At 45.4% G+C, this 18046-nt stretch overlaps 1 protein-coding gene across 1 annotated transcript in view; it reads left to right on the forward strand.

Annotated features, from left to right (window-relative positions):
- Positions 1 to 18046, forward strand: part of FBXO22 (F-box protein 22) — a 533135-nt gene that overhangs the window by 464697 nt on the left and 50392 nt on the right. Inside the window, exon 6 of the mRNA XM_069624341.1 lies at positions 5718 to 5883. Within this exon, the coding sequence (XP_069480442.1) occupies positions 5718 to 5883 (166 nt within the window). The remainder of the gene's footprint in view (positions 1 to 5717; positions 5884 to 18046) is intronic.

Consider the following 18046-nt stretch of genomic DNA (forward strand, 5'->3'; position numbering starts at 1 on the left):
GCCAATCCCCTTCATGGGCACCTCTCAGGGACAGTCCTCCTTCAGGTTTCAAAGAGGCTACAAAAGGTCCAGGAGTAGAGGAAGATCCTCCTCCAGGGGTACCACCCCACCCAAACAATGATGCTCGCTCCAAGCCCCCTCCCATGCTACTCCAGTAGGAGGTTGTATCTCTCAATTCACCCACGCATGGGAGGGGGATCGCCCGAGACAAGTTGGTGTTATCCAACGTGGTGGGCGGTTATTGTATAAAACTTCTACAGAGACCATCCAACCACCCGCCAAAACATAGAAAGAAGACAAGGGCATTCTGCTAGAGGAAGTCAAAACACTGCTGGAAAAGGAAAGCCATAGAAATCGTACGAGCAAACCAGGTAAACAAGGATATCTATTCAACATACTTCCTTGTGTCAAAGAAAGACTGAACAATGCACCCAGTACTAGTCCTGCACCCAGCGAACACATGCTGAGCAATATGTTTTGCATGACTGCGCTTCAGGAAGTAATTCCCCTATTAAGACTGGGATTACTTGGCAACATTGGATATGAAAGATGCATACTTTCATATTTCAATGTTCATAGTGCACAGAAAATATCTATGCTTCAAAATAGTGGGAGTACACTACCAGTTCAAGGTGCTCCTCTTCGGCATTGCCTCAGTTCCAAGGGGATTCACCAAGGTACTAGCGGTGGTAGCCGCACACCTACGCAGAGAGTCAATCACAGTTTACCCTTATATAGATGACTGGCTTATAACAGGGGAGTCTCCTCAAATTTGCAGACGCAACACCAAAAGAACAGTCAACCTTCTGTTCCAATCGGGATTCTCAAAAAATGAGAAAGCCAAGCCTCACACCAGTCAGTCAAAACAATTCCTGGGGGCGATCATAAAAACAAGACAGGAGCTAGTGTTCACCTCAAACGACCTGGTACAAAACATATTATAAGTACCCAACTATCTAGCCGGTCTCCAGATAACAGTACTCGAGGCGATGCGCTTGCTTGGGATGATAGCCTCGTGCATTTACCTGGTCCCACATGCGCGTCTGCAAATGCGCCCAATGCAATAATGATTGGCAAAACAATGGTCTCAAGTAAGCGGTCTGTGGGACGCCCTAGTGGTTGTTTCGCTAACCCTGGTACAGGCTATTCGCTGGTGATCCAATGACCATCTATTAAAGGGAAACCCCTTTCGCAATCCACCAGTTCAAGCGATGACTACGGACACCCCGATTCTCTGGTTGGGGAGCTCACTTCCTTCACCACACAGCTCATGGGCAGTGGTCAAACACCATAACCCAAAACCACATCAACCTGCTAGAACTTCTAGCGTTCTCAAAGCCCCACAAGCTTTTCAACAGCAACTAGCAGGTCAAAACTGCAAGTCCTCACATTCGGCACCACTGCCCTGTTTACCATAAACAAGTAGGGAGAGACACATTCTCCAATTATGTCCAAGATATCTCAAATAATTTGGAAGTGGGCACTGAAGCGGAACATATTCCTAGTCTCTCAACATGTTCCAGGGGAACTCAATACTTTATCAGACTCGCTGACCAGAAATCCGCTACCCGAGGAACACGAGTGGCAAATCAACCAAGATATTTTACACTTCGTCTTCTCCCTGTGGGGTCATCCTCCTATAGACTTTTTCGCAACAAGGCTAAAGGCACAATGCCCAGAGTTTGCATCCATTAAAGTACACTGCGTACACCAACTCTCAAAACAAACTATCTTGGTGGAAAATCCCTGTTCTTCTACACCCTGAAGTGACTTGAAATTACCAGGATAGTATTTGCATTTATATATCACACCAATATACTTGTATAGTTTTGAGTTGCAAGAAGGAAGGGTTAAGGAAAATAAGCAGGTTAAAACAGTTTCTTAATAAGCCTAGGACAACACAATCTTCCAATATAGTCTAGGCAAACCTTTCCCAGCAGTAACAATATTCAACAAGCTACAACCTATGAGGGACAAGCAATGCCAAAGTCAATGGATTTAGAAGAATGTAATTAGGGAGCCAGGACAGCCAAAGCCAATGGGACAAAGCCTAGAGTCTGATGCACTTGTTGGGTAAAAGTCTTTGGCATAGTCAGACTGTTCAAAAGTTTATCACTGAAGGCACAGAATCTGTTAGGCCTGTGCAAGGCGATGGGGGGGTTGGAATCAACTCAGAAAGTTAAGCAAGTGCAAATCTCAAGTGAGACAGCATGACTTAAGGCAAGACTGTAAGTATCCCCAAGCCCAAACGGTACCTTTTTGGTTTGAAGAAAAATGGTTCAGCTGGATGTCGTCTTGCTACAGCTATGCAGACCCTGGTTCCTGAGCCTCAGTCGTGGGGACTAGAGGGAGGATGTCTGGAGGACTCCTGTAGTGGTACTCGGGACAGTCATCAGCAGCTACGGGCTCTCTTCGATTCAACGGCACTTCACGGTTTCAGCGCTTCACAAACTGCACTGATGCACAACAAATCTCTGGTTGAACTTTCCTTGCTCCCTCGGTCCGGGACTCTGTTGAGGTTACTCTGTATCAAGATTTCCGGCTTTTGGAGTGTCCTTAGGAGGCTCCTGGAGCTTTTGGCCGTATTCATTCCACGGCAGATGTTGCACTCGGTTATGGACACTCGACCCCTGGCATTGGGCTTCTGCAGCAACAGAGAAGCACAGCAAGTCCGGGATTGCGCTAAAGTGGGGTTCGTCTCAGGGTTAGTTGGTCCCACTAACCCAAGGGGAGAAGTCGTTCCGTCAGGACCTTCTCTGTCGAGGTGAATAAGGATGTCAGCACAGCACCAGTGCTTCAACAGCCGATTCAAGGTCCAGGAGGTTGCAGCAAGCGTCTCTTCACGTTTTTTTTTTGTTTTGTTTCTTCCAGTGGTCGACTCTGCCTGTAGTCCCAAAACCCTTGCCTTTTAAGCAAGTTTTCCCATTCATGCCCAGTCTAGGCTGTCAATCACACAGCAGGGTGGCTGTTCTTTTAGGACAGCCAGCCGGCAAATCAGGACTGGTTTTGATCAGGCACACCTAGAGACAAAGGACAGGGGAATTTCGGGACCCTCCCTCACATCCTGTCATTCCAGGGGCGGGCTTTAGGGCTGAACACAAGGGGCTCAATCTGTCTCAAGGCACAGAGTAAAAGCCAAGAAGGACCTCACAAACAGAAAATGGCGAAAAAGGAAGACGGGGGCCATTTTGACAAAACAGACACCCATGGGTACTTTACTGCAGCTGAGGGTTCAGCCTGCGGTTGAAAGGCACAATGGCAGTAACATTTAAACCACTGCCACCATCCATTTAAAGTAGTGAGGGTAACAAATGTTACATGAGAAAGTAGGATAAGGTGCTACTAAGTAATCCCCAGCACTTTCATAAAGATAGGGTGTGCTGGACCTACAAAAGGAAAAAGGGAAGTAAGATCAATTTCACCGTACTATGCTTGGGAACAGTAGTTCACCCAAGAAAAGTATTTAAACCTTATGAGAAATCCAAGGGATTTCTCAGTGACACTGCAGTGAGGATGCTATGTCACTATAAAAAAGCAGATGCCCATGGAGTTTGTCAGACTCCAAAAACTGTGAAAACATAAAATCCAAATCAAGGAAAAGCACATGTGTGAGAAAAAGGTCCTACTCGCTCAGGAGTCAAAATTAAAATGTCCCAAGCCCAGCAAAAGAGCTTGGGTTCTCTAAGGCGAGAGGATTTTTGGACAGAAATGAAAATTCCCCTTAACAGGAGTGATGAATAAGTTGGAGCTGGACACTTTCACGATGCAGCAGCTGTAGAGCCGGTCTCCTGTTCATTCGTCGTGGTGACAAAAATAGGGACTCTGGAAGGAATTTTGCAGCAGCAGTCACTGGAGAAGGTTACGCCCAGCAAAGGATTCTTCATGCTTCAACGCAGATCTATGGTTTTTGCGTTTTTTGTGAAGAATGGTTCTAGTCGGATCTATTCGCCTTGCTTTCTTAGTCCTGCAGTATGGTGAGGCAACTTTGAGGAGGGGATTCTTGTCTCTGGAGGTCCGGAAAGAGTCCACCAAGGTTTCAGGAGGACTCTTTCTTGGAAAGACGATGCACTGCAAAGTGGTCGCAAGTCCCAGGTTTTGGCGGTTTGCAGGCCAGGAAGTTTGCAGCACGTTGAGGAATGGCTCAATTTGCAGACTGATTATGCCCACCATTTCAATGGAAGAAGCCGTCCTCTTCGGAGCTTCCCTGTCGATTAGAAAACGGGAGCCAGGACTGCAGCAGTACTACAGGCTTCTCTGATCGCTGAAAGGTGCTGCAGGAGTCTCTGGTCGTCATTGTCTTCTTTGGTTCCAGTGGTAGACTGGTCTTCAGCCTCAGAATGCTCTCCTGTTATCCAGGAACTAAGCTCATGCCATTCTTGCTACATTCAAACTTTGGGGGGGTGGATATACTCTCTGGACAGCCAGCCTCCCAGTTGCAGCTGGTCACTTGCAGGCCTCCCAGAAGACCAGGAACATCAGTTTCTGTCTCCTCCCTGCCTCGTATGCTCACAGACAACTGGAGCCTTGGTGGGCTTCACAAAGGATTCCTGCTGAAGACCAAAGTAAAACCAGGACCACCTCCACCCAGGACAGCGACAGGACCAAGGAAGGACAAGTGCACAGGAAATGGCGAAAGAAGAAAATGCATCCACCATTTTGGGTCAGTGGTGACCCTTGTGTGCTTTACCGCAGCTGTGAAGACAGCCTGCTAGTAAAAATTACACAAGTTGGTAGAACATGTCCACTGCCACCAGCATTTAGTTATGCGTGTCGCTGTAACTTAAATGTTACAGGAGCAGTGAAAAAAGGGATACAAGGTAACCAACCCCTCAGCACTCCACATAGGGTGGTGTGTGCTGATCTCTCAAAAGAAAAGGTAAACAGGATAACAAGTATCCCCCTATCCTTTGGAACATTAGTTCTCACTAGGAAAATAAAAATGAAAGTCCAAGGGGCTCCCAGCAACACTGCACAAAATGTGCTGTGGTGCTGCAAATGTGAATATCAGATGCCTTGGAAAATATGGAGGAAAGCAAGACTCCATAAAATAAAGTAAAACATAATGAACAGCTGCTCCCATAGTCTGAGCAAAAAGAATGAATGGGGGAAAAAAGGTTCAGCTGATTCAGGAGAACATACACAACGACAAAATGATCCAGGAGTCCAGCATAAAGTCCGGGGGTCTCGGAGGTAGAGTGGATTTGGCATCAAAATGAAAAATCTCCCAACACTCTCCACCCACATACATTTTTTATTTCACTAAAATGATGCCTTTGCCTCAACGATGAGTTGTTTCATTGTATGCGTTTATGTTAAAAGAAGTGCTTTGTATGTTTATAGACATGCGGATCTAATAGATGGTGACATTGGTCATTCCTTAATATAGAGATGGCACCAACCACACATTTTATTTGCCTTCACTTGAGAGGGACATGGAGTGTTGTACTTTCAGATTCACTCATCTCAATTAATACCCACATTTTCAACTACAAAATTGATGACTGTTGTGGAGGGGGTTAATATTTTACTGCGGATTTATCTAATGACAACATAAGATGATTTTTGTCTTTCTCTTTGCCTGTAATTATAAAAACAAGTATAACCTTTGTTTCACACAGACGCTGAACACATTTGTTTAAAACCCATGGACCCCAATGAGCCTGTGACACTATTAATAATATATTACAATTTTAAATGTTCTTTCTCATTCACTGCAGATCTGAAGAGTAAAGCGGACCTCCGCATAGTACTTATGTTTGGTTACAATACCTGGAAGGAAGGAGCTGCTCGATTTCTTCATCAAGTTATCAATCGTTTAAATGAAAAAAGCATAATCATTGCAGGTGGCCAAGTGGAACATCTTGCGTCGTATACCTCTGAAAGGTTTGTTAATGACCCACACTGGATAAGGTCACCTGTTGTAGGTGTTTTGGAATGTTGGAAAACGTTTGTAATCTTTCTGCCATTGACTTCAATGGGACCTCCTGACATGCTTTGCACCTGGCAGGTATAATCCACTTTTACAGTGCTGCCAAGACTTGCCTTTTAAATGATCTTTTCAGAAGTTACACATGTGAAACAGCACTTTTAATATGTTACATTTGTATTTACTAAAATAGCACATCACGCAATTATATTTGTTTGCAATTAATGTGCAATTGTTCTACACCTCGTATAAGACCACTGTATCCACTTGCAATTCACCTATTGAAACTTGGAAACGGGCTTAGTGCCATCAGATGCCTTAAATCCCTTGAAAAATATAAACTGTCTCCGTTTATCTTTAGCAGCAACATTTAGCTATTCTTATTGCAGTCAATGTTAATAGGGATTGGGGGTTGAATACTGAGGGGTCAGAAAAGAGAGAGGGACACAAAGTTGTAGTTTTCTCAATGTTTGCCATATTTATTAAACATAAAGTGGAGTTGAGATAAAAACTCATCTCTCCCTAGCCTAAAGAGAATGTTCATACCTAGCAAACTGAAACAAAAGAAAGATGACCTTTTATCCAAATGTTTTTGATTCTCACACTAACATTTACAATCAAAGTGGATAAGGTAAACAAATCTGCTTTCAATTCAACCAAAATGTGCAAAGGTTTATTTACATTTATAGTTCCCACAAAGCAATCCTTGCATCCAGGGTTTGATTCCCTTCCCCTGAATCAATTCAGGGAGACTTTTAAAAGAGTTTTATTTCAAAAGTGTTCTATTCAGTTCAATGAAACTTGTCTTTTCCATTCAACACGTTTTTCAAATTGGCACAATAAATATCTCTTCCACAAAAACACTTGTTCAAAACTAAAGCAACTGTTTCTTCTATAATGTGTTCTCCCCAAGTTGACAAATTATTATTTAGAAGGATTTAACAACCGTTATTTCCGTAGAAAACTTTTGTGATGGCAACACAGAAAATGCCCCTTGTTATGCAATAGTCTGTCAGGATGGTAGAGTAAATGGTTTCTTTCTTCCGCAATGAATCTTTCATGGATTCACATGCTGTGAATATTTCCTGTCAGGCTGGGAAAACCTCAGTAACTTAGTGTCGAAGTTTTCCATATTAAAACGCTATGTTAGAGTGTCCAATCAATGTCTTTTTGGGTGCTTTAGGCTGCACCAATAGGATGTCTAGTATAAATAGCCCCGCCCCCGCGGCTTCCCTTCAGATTTCAACCGTCTCCAAACTGTTGGGATCACCTTGTGTTTTCTTGTGAGAAAATTGCTCTTCGTGTTCTACACATGCTTTCGCTGTTCTGTGTATTTTTAGGCCCATCATGTCATCAGTGGGCTCGAAGAAATTGTTATTTAGGCCGTGTGAGACCTGCGGCCTAAAGAATGTCTACGAAGGGGATGGGCATGCGGACTGTCTGTATTGCCTGTATCCGAATCATTCTGTGGACAACTGAGATTTGTCAAGGCTTCTCACAGAATACGCTGAAGGACCGCAACCGCCGGTTGATTTGCTGGCTGAACAAAGGTACTTAACCGGATTTGGAAGCGGGTTTGGGCCACGGGGGCATGTCCTACTCCGGCGGTGAAGGTGTCGTCTTCGCACCAGAGGGCGACGTCGGTGGACCCTCCCACCCCTAAGAAGCAGTGCACGGGGGTGCTTGCGTCAGAGGTGGGGAAAGGTGGCGAGTCCGCTGGATCCAGGTTGGGGCATCAGAGTAGAGGGTCAGGAGGACCCTCTCTGGACAAGCCAACAAGGACTGAGAAGTCGAGGGAAGTGAGTGTCAGGCCGGAGAAGTCGGCGGCGCTGACTCACAAGTCCTCGGCAGCGTATAAGGACAAGTCTAAGTCCCGAGCGTCTTTGTCCTTCGCCGATGAGCCCTTCGTCGATGGACACCGGTCTTCCTCAGGCCATGAGTCTTCCAAGCATCATTCTAGCTCAATGTCCAAGCGGTCCGCTTCACCAGAGAAGGCCAGGACAGTGGCGGCCTTGGTTCAGTCGACGAGGGGTTAGTCTACGGAAGTCTCAATCGACGGTGGTTGTGCTGCCTTCTATTCCCTCGACCATTGTGACGTTAGCACTCGCGTCGACAGGGTTGGATGCATTGTCAACAATCGAGCCGGCTGGTATGTAGCTGTTGCAGTCCTCGGCTAAGCTGGAGCCCTATGGTGGTCTGTTCACTTTGGAGGTACTGTGGCAGTCGGGGTCCGCCTTTGGGCCTTTGCTCCCATTTGAGATACTTCAGAAAGACGCCTCTACACATAATTTGGACTAGAGTTCCGAAGAAGAGTCATGCGTTTTTTGATCTGTCTGCGTTTGAACTGCAGCCGGCAAGGCCGACCACATCGGGAGGCCTAGGGGCTGTTCCGCCTCAGTATCCATTGGTGAATTCACAAGCGTTGCAGCCCATGCAGGTGCTGAGCATGCTACAGTTGCTGTTGGGACAGTTGGATGCGCGGCTCCCAGTCCCTCCGAGCCTGGTGGCTCCTGTGGAACAGGTTGAGAACGCTGTGCCTTGACAGCAGGGTGTGGGTGCCCCTCGCCAGGGCCCCCCACGGAAGTCGCCTACGGTTTGGCTGCTGGTGCCATCTCAATCTCTGGTAGTGTTCCTCAGGATACTGTCAACAGTGTCGTCGTTGCCCAGGCGGGCGGATACCTGGGATACAGACCCAGAAGTGGATCCCCCGAGTAGCCCGGCTCAGCCATCTCCGCCGGATGATGTCTGTGCTTTTCATGCGTTTGATGGCAAAGGCTTGTCAAGAATTTGGCCTTACTCCGGAGGAGGAACGAAAGGACTGTATTCCATTTGATCACATGGGGAAGAGGCGGAAGACTGTCTAATTTTGGAGAAAGGGGCGATGCAACCGGTCCTGGTGTCGGAACAAGGACAGGGGGTGCCCTCCCGGTATTTTGTGATAAAAAAGCCAAATAAAAAGTGGCGCTCTATTCTGGACCTTCGGCCGTTGAACAAGAATCTTCAACACCTGACGTTCAAGATGCTAATATTGCAGGACATAATACGCTCTGTCCAGCCAGGACAATTCTTGTCGTTGTTGGATCTCAAAGACTCTTATTTCCACATCCCGATGCTGCCCAAACATCGCAAGTTCCTGCGGTTTGTGGTCGGCGACGATCATTTCCAGTTTCGGTTTTCCCTTTTGGCCTCAAGTCAGCTCCCAGGACGTTTACCAAGTGCCTGGCTCTGGTGGCTTCCTTACTCCGCAAGGAGGGGCATCATTTGTATCCTTAACTGGACGACTGGTTGGCCAGAGGCACGTCTCCACAAATGACGTTGGTGTCTCTCCATGCATCAATTCTGTCAACTTCGCAAAATCTTGTCTGACGCCAACCAAGGACTTGGTTTGCCTCGGGGCCAATTTCACATGCAGCTCAATCTGATGAAGCCATCAGTCGACAGAATTCAGAAGCTGATCTCCAGGGCGGCCTTGTGGGGGCCAGGATCATCGATCACAGTCCGAGGTTACATGTCTCTTCTAGGATCCATGGTGTTCTGCATTCCACTCATCCCGAAATTGTTGACTGTTTGAGGCCAGTGCAGGAGTTTCTCCCCTCCCGGTGGTCAGAGTCTCGGTTCCTGGTCCGACAAGGTTGTCATCTCCCGGGCTCTGGTGGAGGCCCTGCAGTGCTGGACTCGCTTAGAAAACATTGTGAGGGACATGCCTCTGGCGGAGCCGGACTTTCAGTACACAATCGTGATGGACGCATCCCAGGTGGGTTGGGGCGCACACCTCGGAACAGTTTCAGGTCTAGGGCTTATGGTCCCTCAAGGAGGCATTGTTACACATCAACATTCTGGAGTTGAAAGCTGTACCCTGGGCTCTGAAGTCTTTTCTACCTCTCATTCAGGGTACGTGGTTCGAATTTCGACACACCACCACAATGTTTTATCTGCAAAAGTTGGGCACCACGCACTCCCGGCCCCTGTGCAGGGAGGCTCAGGTGGTCTGGCATTGGGCCATTGCTCACTGGATTCACATAACCGCTTACCATTTGCTGGGTGTTCAGAATGTTCAGGTGGATTCTCTCAGCAGGGGCGCAGGTCAGTTGCACGAATGGAAATTGATGGACGCCCAGGTGGTAAGAATTTTCAAGAAATGGGGGGGGTTTCCCCCATCTGGACTTGTTCACCAGTTCAGAAAACAAGCAGTGCCCTCTTTGCCAGCAAGGCGGCTCATCCATACTCGAGGGGGAGGGCGCATTCTCGTTGCCGTGGGCAGGCCTGTTCGTGTGCGCATGTCCTCCGTTCCCTTTGATCCGGAGAACGATCCAGATAGTGCACAAGGTCAAGTGCAGGATGATCTTGGTGGCCCCATTCTGGCCAAGGCAGACTTCGTTCTCGGATCTGGGGTCGAAACCGGATCTGCTATCGCAGGACAATGGAAATGTGTGGCATGACGACCTGGCATTACTCAGTCTGGCAGCGTGGCTCCTGACCACTCTGAATTTGGACATCTAGGGTTCCCGCAGGATGGTAGTCGGATCTTGGCGGGGGCCAGGTTGCCGTCTACCAATGTGTCTTAGTCAAAAATGGACTAGATTCTGTACCTGGTGCGTGGAGCAGTCCGATTTACGGCCTTTAGAGGTGTCACCAGCTCAGATTCTCCCTTATCTTCTGCTACTGGCGAAGGGGGGGGGAGGGGGGCTGGCGTTGTCGTCGATCAGGGTGCATTTGGCTGCCATCTCCAGGTTCACGAGACGGCGCAACTCTACACCTCTGTTCAGTGACAGGTTGCTCAAACACTTCCTCAAAGGACCTTTCAGGACATTTCCCCCGAGAAGGGGTTTGCTCCGATATGGAGTCTCAATGTGGTTCTCTCAGCTCTCATGAAGCTGACGTTGAAGTTCCTCTTGCGGAAAGTCGCTTCTCTGATGCTATTACATCCGCCAGGTGGATTTGTGAACTTAAGCCTTTGGTCATCGACCTGCCGTATCTGCGATTCCTGAGGGACAAGGTTCTCCTGTCTACTAATCCTCACTTTATCCCTAAAGTTCTGTCAGAGTTTCACAAAAACTCTACAATTGCCTTGCCCACTTTCTTCGCTAAGGATACTACTGCAGAAAAAGCAATGAATTCCCTGGACGTCAAGAGGGCGTTTAAGTTTTATCTTAAAGTCGAGACAGCCATTTGTAGCTTTTGGCCCCTCCAACAGGGCGGCAGTCAATTTCGAAACAAGGACTTTCCCATTGGGTCTCCTCTACAATTTCTTTTGCCACGGGAAGGCTGGCAAGCCTTCGCGGGCCACTCTTAAGGCTCATTCTACGGGATCCATTGCGTTGGCGGCAGCACTCTGGGCGGGTATACAGCTCAGTGACATTTGCCAAGCAGCATCTTGAACAGTGGCGCATACCTTCACCAGCCATTACTGTCTGGGATAACATGTGCAGGTAGGACGTGCGGTCCACCAACGCCTATCCAATAAGGTAAGCCCTGCAGCGTACAGTGTTTTTGGTTTGTCTAATGGTGTTTATCATGCCTGTTGTTTGGTTTCATTATGTTGATAACTATGACCTGGGGCATGGGGTTTTTGTGTGCCTGTGATGCACCACCGGGGTTATCATACTGCTATGTAATCTATTTAGAGCATGTGAATCCATGAAAGATCCAATGCTGGAGAAGGGAGTAGTTTCTTACCTGTAACTCCATTTCTCTAGCGTTGGTATCTTTCATGGATTCGCATGCGCCTGCAGGCAAACATTGGTTTGGGTTTCCTCTGCTTTGGGAGGGTAAAATCTGAAGAGAAGCTGCGAGGCTGTTTATACTAGTATATTTATATTATACTATTGGTGCAGCCTAAAGCACCCAAAAAGACATCTATAGGACACTTGGTGTTGAAGTTTTCCATAGGAAAACGCAATGTTAAAGTTACCGAAGTTTTCCCAGCCTGTGAATCCATGAAACATACCAACGCTGGAGAAATGGAGTTACAGGTAAGAAACTACTCCCTTCCACAACACTTTACCAACACCACCACATTTCCTTCTTTCAAGCAATTATCCTGGTTTACTCACCTGCCAGTATTAACTACTACTTCAAACAATGGTAAAAACTTTCTTCTGCTTCTGCTGGTGGTGTTTGTTCCAAGTTTCTCCACACCCATCTCATATGAGGAGGTTTATACAATGTTTGCCTGTTTTTATAGTCGCTTGTCTGGTGGCAACGTGGGTTACAAGTTTCCCCAAACTGATTTCCCATGTAAGGAGAATTGTGCCCTCTTTGCTCCTCTTTTCTGCTTGGTCAATATTCAGAACTGTATTTTGATTGCAATTGTTCTTTTTCCGAGTGCCCCAGGGTTACCTCTTTTCTTAGGCCAACTCACCAGCTCTTTGTGGCATCTCTGTATCTCATCTCGGTGCTGCAGTGCTGTATCGCTGTGGATCAGTCTTCGGTTAACTGTTAAACCCTCCGATATCAGACAACACCAATTACCACTTTCCTGCAGTTGTCCTTGCCTGCACAGCACTTAGTGGGAGCTCAGGAGGCTCCAGCACACCGGGGTGATTCTCTGCGGCTCAGACGTACCTCTCACTTCCAGCTAGGCTTTTTCCCCCTGCTGCCACCCTCTTCGAATTTGCTTCCTTCTGCGCGTACTCTACAACACCATCTGACCTTTTCTCCAGCGTCAGCTTCAGTTGTTGCTTCTGCCTAGTCTGTTTCTCTGACTACCATGGCTTTCCCGACTTCTGTGCTTTCTCTAGTCTGTGTTTTCTCTGGGCTCCGTCACCTGCTATGCATTACTTAATTTAAATGACCTACGTACTGGATTGGAAGTCCAACAACCAGACTGTGCTGTCTGCTTGGCAGCCCTAGTAACCATCGGTAGCTCTCTGCTCCTCTTTCTTGTCCCAGTACCAAAAGCCTTCTGGGTCTTGAAGTCCATAATGATTTTAGAGTTTCCACAGTTATTTTGTTTCAATTATGTGTTGAATTAAAGATTAGAAATGGGAGATGGTTTGTGAATTGTAGGTACATTATTTGACTCCACTTTACAATATGCCATCAATGTTTCAGCGTGAATGGAAGAATCATGAGTTAATGGAGTTAGTACTTTTCCCTGATACGTGTCTGCTTCCACATGATCCTCCCTCATAATACTGCCTTCAGGATCAGCTGCCTTACCCTTGCCACATGAGAAGAGACCAATACCAGGGTTTTTGTTATGCTTTTAAACGATTCATCACAACACATAAAAGCAAGATAAAGATGCTTTATTTCAGCACAACCTGCTTGTTTTGAACCCTGGCCTGGCATTTTGTTGGCAAGGAAAGCCTTCTGCTTTACTTCCCTGGCCTGTTTTGTTAATTCTTATGAGTAAACAGACTAGCTCCTAAGACTGTCAGTACTGAGAGACCTGTCTCTCTTTATGAATTCTTGTATTGTTACAATTGCGCACTTCCCCTTTAGAGTAAAGCGTAGTTGGGCTACTTTGTAAAAGTAAACAAAAAGTAATGATATAAAAAAGACAAGGATACAATGTGCCTAAAACAAGCCTTTAGTAACTGATATTTTGTTGTGTTCTTTTAATTTGCATACCGCAAATTACTACTAAAGGTGGCCAGAAAATGCCTTTTATGGAAATCCCTTTGCCGGGGGTGGGGCTGTGGTGTGCGTGTGCGCAATAATGTTAATTTATCTTCTATAGAGCGCTTAATACTGGAGGCTGGTCACAAAGCGCAGGACTGTGATTCAAACCTGTGTTGCTCCGAATTGTCTTGCTTCCAAGACAACCAACCATGTTGTCCCTTAGCTGTCCTCCTGGCCGAATTCACATGTCTGGTGCCTGAAAGTCTGTCGCTGAGCACTTGTGGTGACCAGTGATTATCCATGATTGACTGTTTGAATGGTGCAGATCTTTACTATTGGTGGACTTCCATTTGCCCCTAGCCTCAAACCTGGATAAAAAGAGGGCTCCTGCAACTGTTCATCAGATCATCGTACGAAGAAGTGCAGCCCGCTGACAACCTCAAGGTGACCCCAGCAGCTGATCTTGATCTCAAGAAGGCCAACCCCTAAACCGGTGGGTACAAACAATCATGACCCATGCTCCAGTATCCGTGCCTGCTGAGCCTTAAGCAGTCACCCTGGACCAACAAGTAGACTGACCAGTTCTCTCCTGGGCTACATGCAGAGCCTGGGAACTTTGCATATCTTAAGCTTGTGCCACAAATCACATGCTCCCGCATTTTTACCCGTTTCACTCCAAGGGAAGATTTTCTGGACCGGCTCCGGTGTTCATGGTGACTCCCGTTGCAACACTCCTTAAATCTGGTGAGGTGTCCTGAAGTGGTTTGTCCTGCAGTAGTCTTCATCTTTCCACATTTGGGTCTTCGCCTGGAAGCTGTCTTAAACAGATTTGAGTACACCTCGACCAAACTAAATCCTGACGCGGAAGGTACCTCTGCACCCGCAACCCCTGGCCTTCCTCAACCGTACCAAGTGCAGAAGATTGTGTCCCCAGCGAATTCCGTAAACACCTGCTGTGGTATCTGGAAGAATGAGTCAGGCTGCCCCTTCTCCCATAGGGTTACACTGGCGTAAATCCCCCTCCACTCCCCCATCCCCCCCTCACTTGCTCTTACCTGACCTTTGGTGGTGGAACCTGGGATAAGGATTCCTACCTAGGACTATCCTAGTGTGTAGGATTGAGTCCAGTTCTAATCTGAGCTTTACTTGAACTTTTATGTTACGTTTGAGCTCTTTCAACCACCAGCATTGTTAATCTCTATATAAACCTTTCTGAAGTATGTTTTGGAACCAGTGACTTTTGGCACAAGCCGCAAACCATCTTACGGTTGGACTTTATAAGAAATGGGGACGCTGTTTTGTGTTGATTCTAAGAGTTCTTTCCATCTTTATGGATCTGAACTACTTCCTGTGCTGCACTGGTCATTGTATCAAATGTGAATCGCTCTCTCCTAAGGGTGAATGTATGTATATATCTGTTTTTATAAGGTTTTATATGACAAGATTTGCCTGGTATTTTTATCTGCTTATTGTATAATCAAAAGGCCTAAAATTGTATTTTTATATACTTGGCTCTCACTTGAATTACTGGTGTTGCTCTATGTGGACTCCTTGTAACACTAGATTACTCTCCCACCCTTCCTGACACCAAGCCTTGACAGCTCTGCTACCTCACCTTGATTGGGTTTGGCTAACTTCTGTGTCTTTGTTCAGCATAATAGGGTGGCCTCCCAAAACCCTCCCACCAGGGCTTATTTTGGAAATCCATCTTGACAAATTGGTTTGTATAGACAGCATAAGAAAACGGTACTGTCGGTAATTTTAGAAGTGCACCACGTGACATCATTCTTTCCTGGGCTGCAAGTAATTTTTATTTTGTGCACACCCACGAAAAGTAGGCTTGCTAAAAGTCTATACCTCACCAAAACAGAAGAAGGAAATCTCAAATTGTCTGTTTAAAAAAAAAAAAAAAAAAATCCAATCTTCATTAGAAAATTAGAACATGGCCTTTTCTGAATATTATTGCCAATTTCCATGGAGGGTAAAACAAAATCCACGCTGCAGTGGACATATGCGAGGGAGGATGTGGTTTAGGCAGAGGGGACTTGATCAGAGGGAAGAGATGAGCCAAGACCTGCCCACAGCAGTACAAATGTGTCTAGAGACTGTGTGTAAGAAGGAACCACCCACCCCTCTTGGTGTTTTTAATTTTTTGTCAGTAGAAATGGACATTTTTAAAGCTGTACTGAAATTGAACAGGGTGTTGTAGTGATGAATGTGCTCATGAGATCTATCACATAAGCACTGTTCTAATAAATTTCATAGTGATTTATGTAATCTCAATTTGTATTGTGGCCTTCATTGCTAAAGCCTGCACATATATTTTCAAACATATGCTTGCAAATTAATTCTGTTATTTTGTGTCCAAAGCAGTACAACGTCTGTTATTGCTAGGGTCTCAGAAAGGACATAGGACATGAGGATTGCAGTGCCAGATCAGTCTCTAAAACACCTGTTTTTATGTGGTGGCAGAGACTCCCAAGAAGTGGTTACATTTGTGTCACTCCAGCATGTCTGCTAATGGGTTTCAGGGCTCTAGCCAATTTTTGGGGAGAGTGAGGTCCATTTAGCCTCCCTCATCTGCTTCTCATTTCGCTTGGAAGTACACTGGATAGTCCTTCAGTTTCCAAGTGCAGGGAGAGCTTCTCCCATTTCTTTTTACCTTGGTTTTTGCATTGCAGCCCTATCACCTTAGGTTTGTTGCGTCATAGACATATTGTATCCCTTTTTCTTTTCTATAGGTAACATTTTACTTTTTCAATGTACACGGAACAGGCTGGTGGAAGAGAACTGATGATTTTAAATATATATATATTCAGAAAAAAAACTTTGTTAAAGGGACGTTATGGTTCCAAATAAAACCGAAACCCCCAGAAATTTGCCAGTTATGGTAAGCTAAGCAACCATAACTCGCGCAACCACCGTGCACTTCTAATACTAACACCAAGGACATCAAAGATGACATCACAAATGAACCATAACGTCCCTTTAACAAAGTTTTTTTCACTGAATTTCATAGGTTTTTAGTAGAGCAACTTAACCTTAACCTCCCTTTATCAAAGTCTTTTTTTATACCTGAATATACATTTTCACAGTGTGAATTTGATAGATGCATACTAGAATTCCCTTTCTTTACAGACATGTAACACAGAACATACTGAACCCCCAGCTAGTGATGTTGATATCCGCGGACTGTGCGTATGTCTGTGGACGGAGGCGGTCAACATCAACACTATCCAAAAACTCAGGGGGGTATCTTAAATTGTTCTATCATGCCATACATACACTACACAAGTTCAAAAAGCAGCACATAAACACATTATATGTAATAATAAATAAGAAGTGAAACCTATATATCTAACACATCAACCATCCATTTAAATACCATATGTACTAAAATGGAATATACCAAAACAAAAAAGATATGCCTCCAACATAATTACCTCACATAACTGCACAGCTAGGAGCAACAGCAGACCTACACAACAGTAAGAACACAACTTACCAAAAACTAGTAAACTTCATTTTTCTTATATATTTCTAAACTTTTTGTATTAGGTACACTAAAATTGATATATTTTTGTTTTTTGCACAAATGTCCAGTACTTTGGAATGGCTTGAGGAACATTTCCCACATGAGGAAATGTCTGAAGACAGTAATACTAATGATAGCCACTTTTCTCTATAAGCAAAATAATAATCATTACGTTATGTGCACTTAAAATATACATATATATTTTTTTAACAGACCATTCAAACATTGAAAATAATACACCAAAAGACAGATTGGAAAATACTCTGCAGCGCTGTAACAAAAAATGGACATGCACATAGAAAATTTCAATCTTTTGAAACTTTTTGTGGAGGACCAGATAAAAGAAAAAATTAAATACCATTGTCCCACATGTACGTGTTCCCCCTCTCCATGTCCCAGTCAACTATCCCCAAACCCTCACCACCAAGAAAAACGTTTTGATGAGACTTCTATCCCTTCATCTCCTCCCATCTATCCTCTCCAAACCCCTAATTCCCCTGTATTTGTGTCAGTTTCTGCTTCCCCCTCTCTTTCATAAATTTTGTATCTGTATATAATATATAAAAATATTGTCTTTTAATTCAATCCTTTGTCTTATTTTTTTCCAAAAGTCAGTTGGGGTGTCTGCAGACAGCGCGCCTGTCCGGAATATCCGTAATTAGCCAAAATGGGGTTGTCCTAAGGACACTATACCTGTCCGTACCATTCACAAGCAAGATGGCACTGTTCTTAGAACACACTTGGTGTCCGGGATGTCCGTAAATTAACAAAATGGGGGTGTCCTAAGGACACTATACCTGTCCATACAGTCTGTAGAACATCTACGCACATGTGCACCACACCCATAAGTCCTGCGAACATCGCGCCTGTCCGTAACTGTCCGTCTCACTTGTGTCACACTTTTAATTTGTTTGAGGACCCCAACACTGTCGCTAGAACACACGTGCGCATGACGGTCCCCATGCATTTGGTGTCCTGTGGACACCCCTTCCCTTCGCGGACGTGTTCCTGATGTCATC

This window comes from Ambystoma mexicanum, chromosome 11 (assembly GCF_040938575.1).
Source record: "Ambystoma mexicanum isolate Mex_15411 chromosome 11, UKY_AmexF1_1, whole genome shotgun sequence".
NCBI lineage: Eukaryota > Metazoa > Chordata > Amphibia > Caudata > Ambystomatidae > Ambystoma > Ambystoma mexicanum.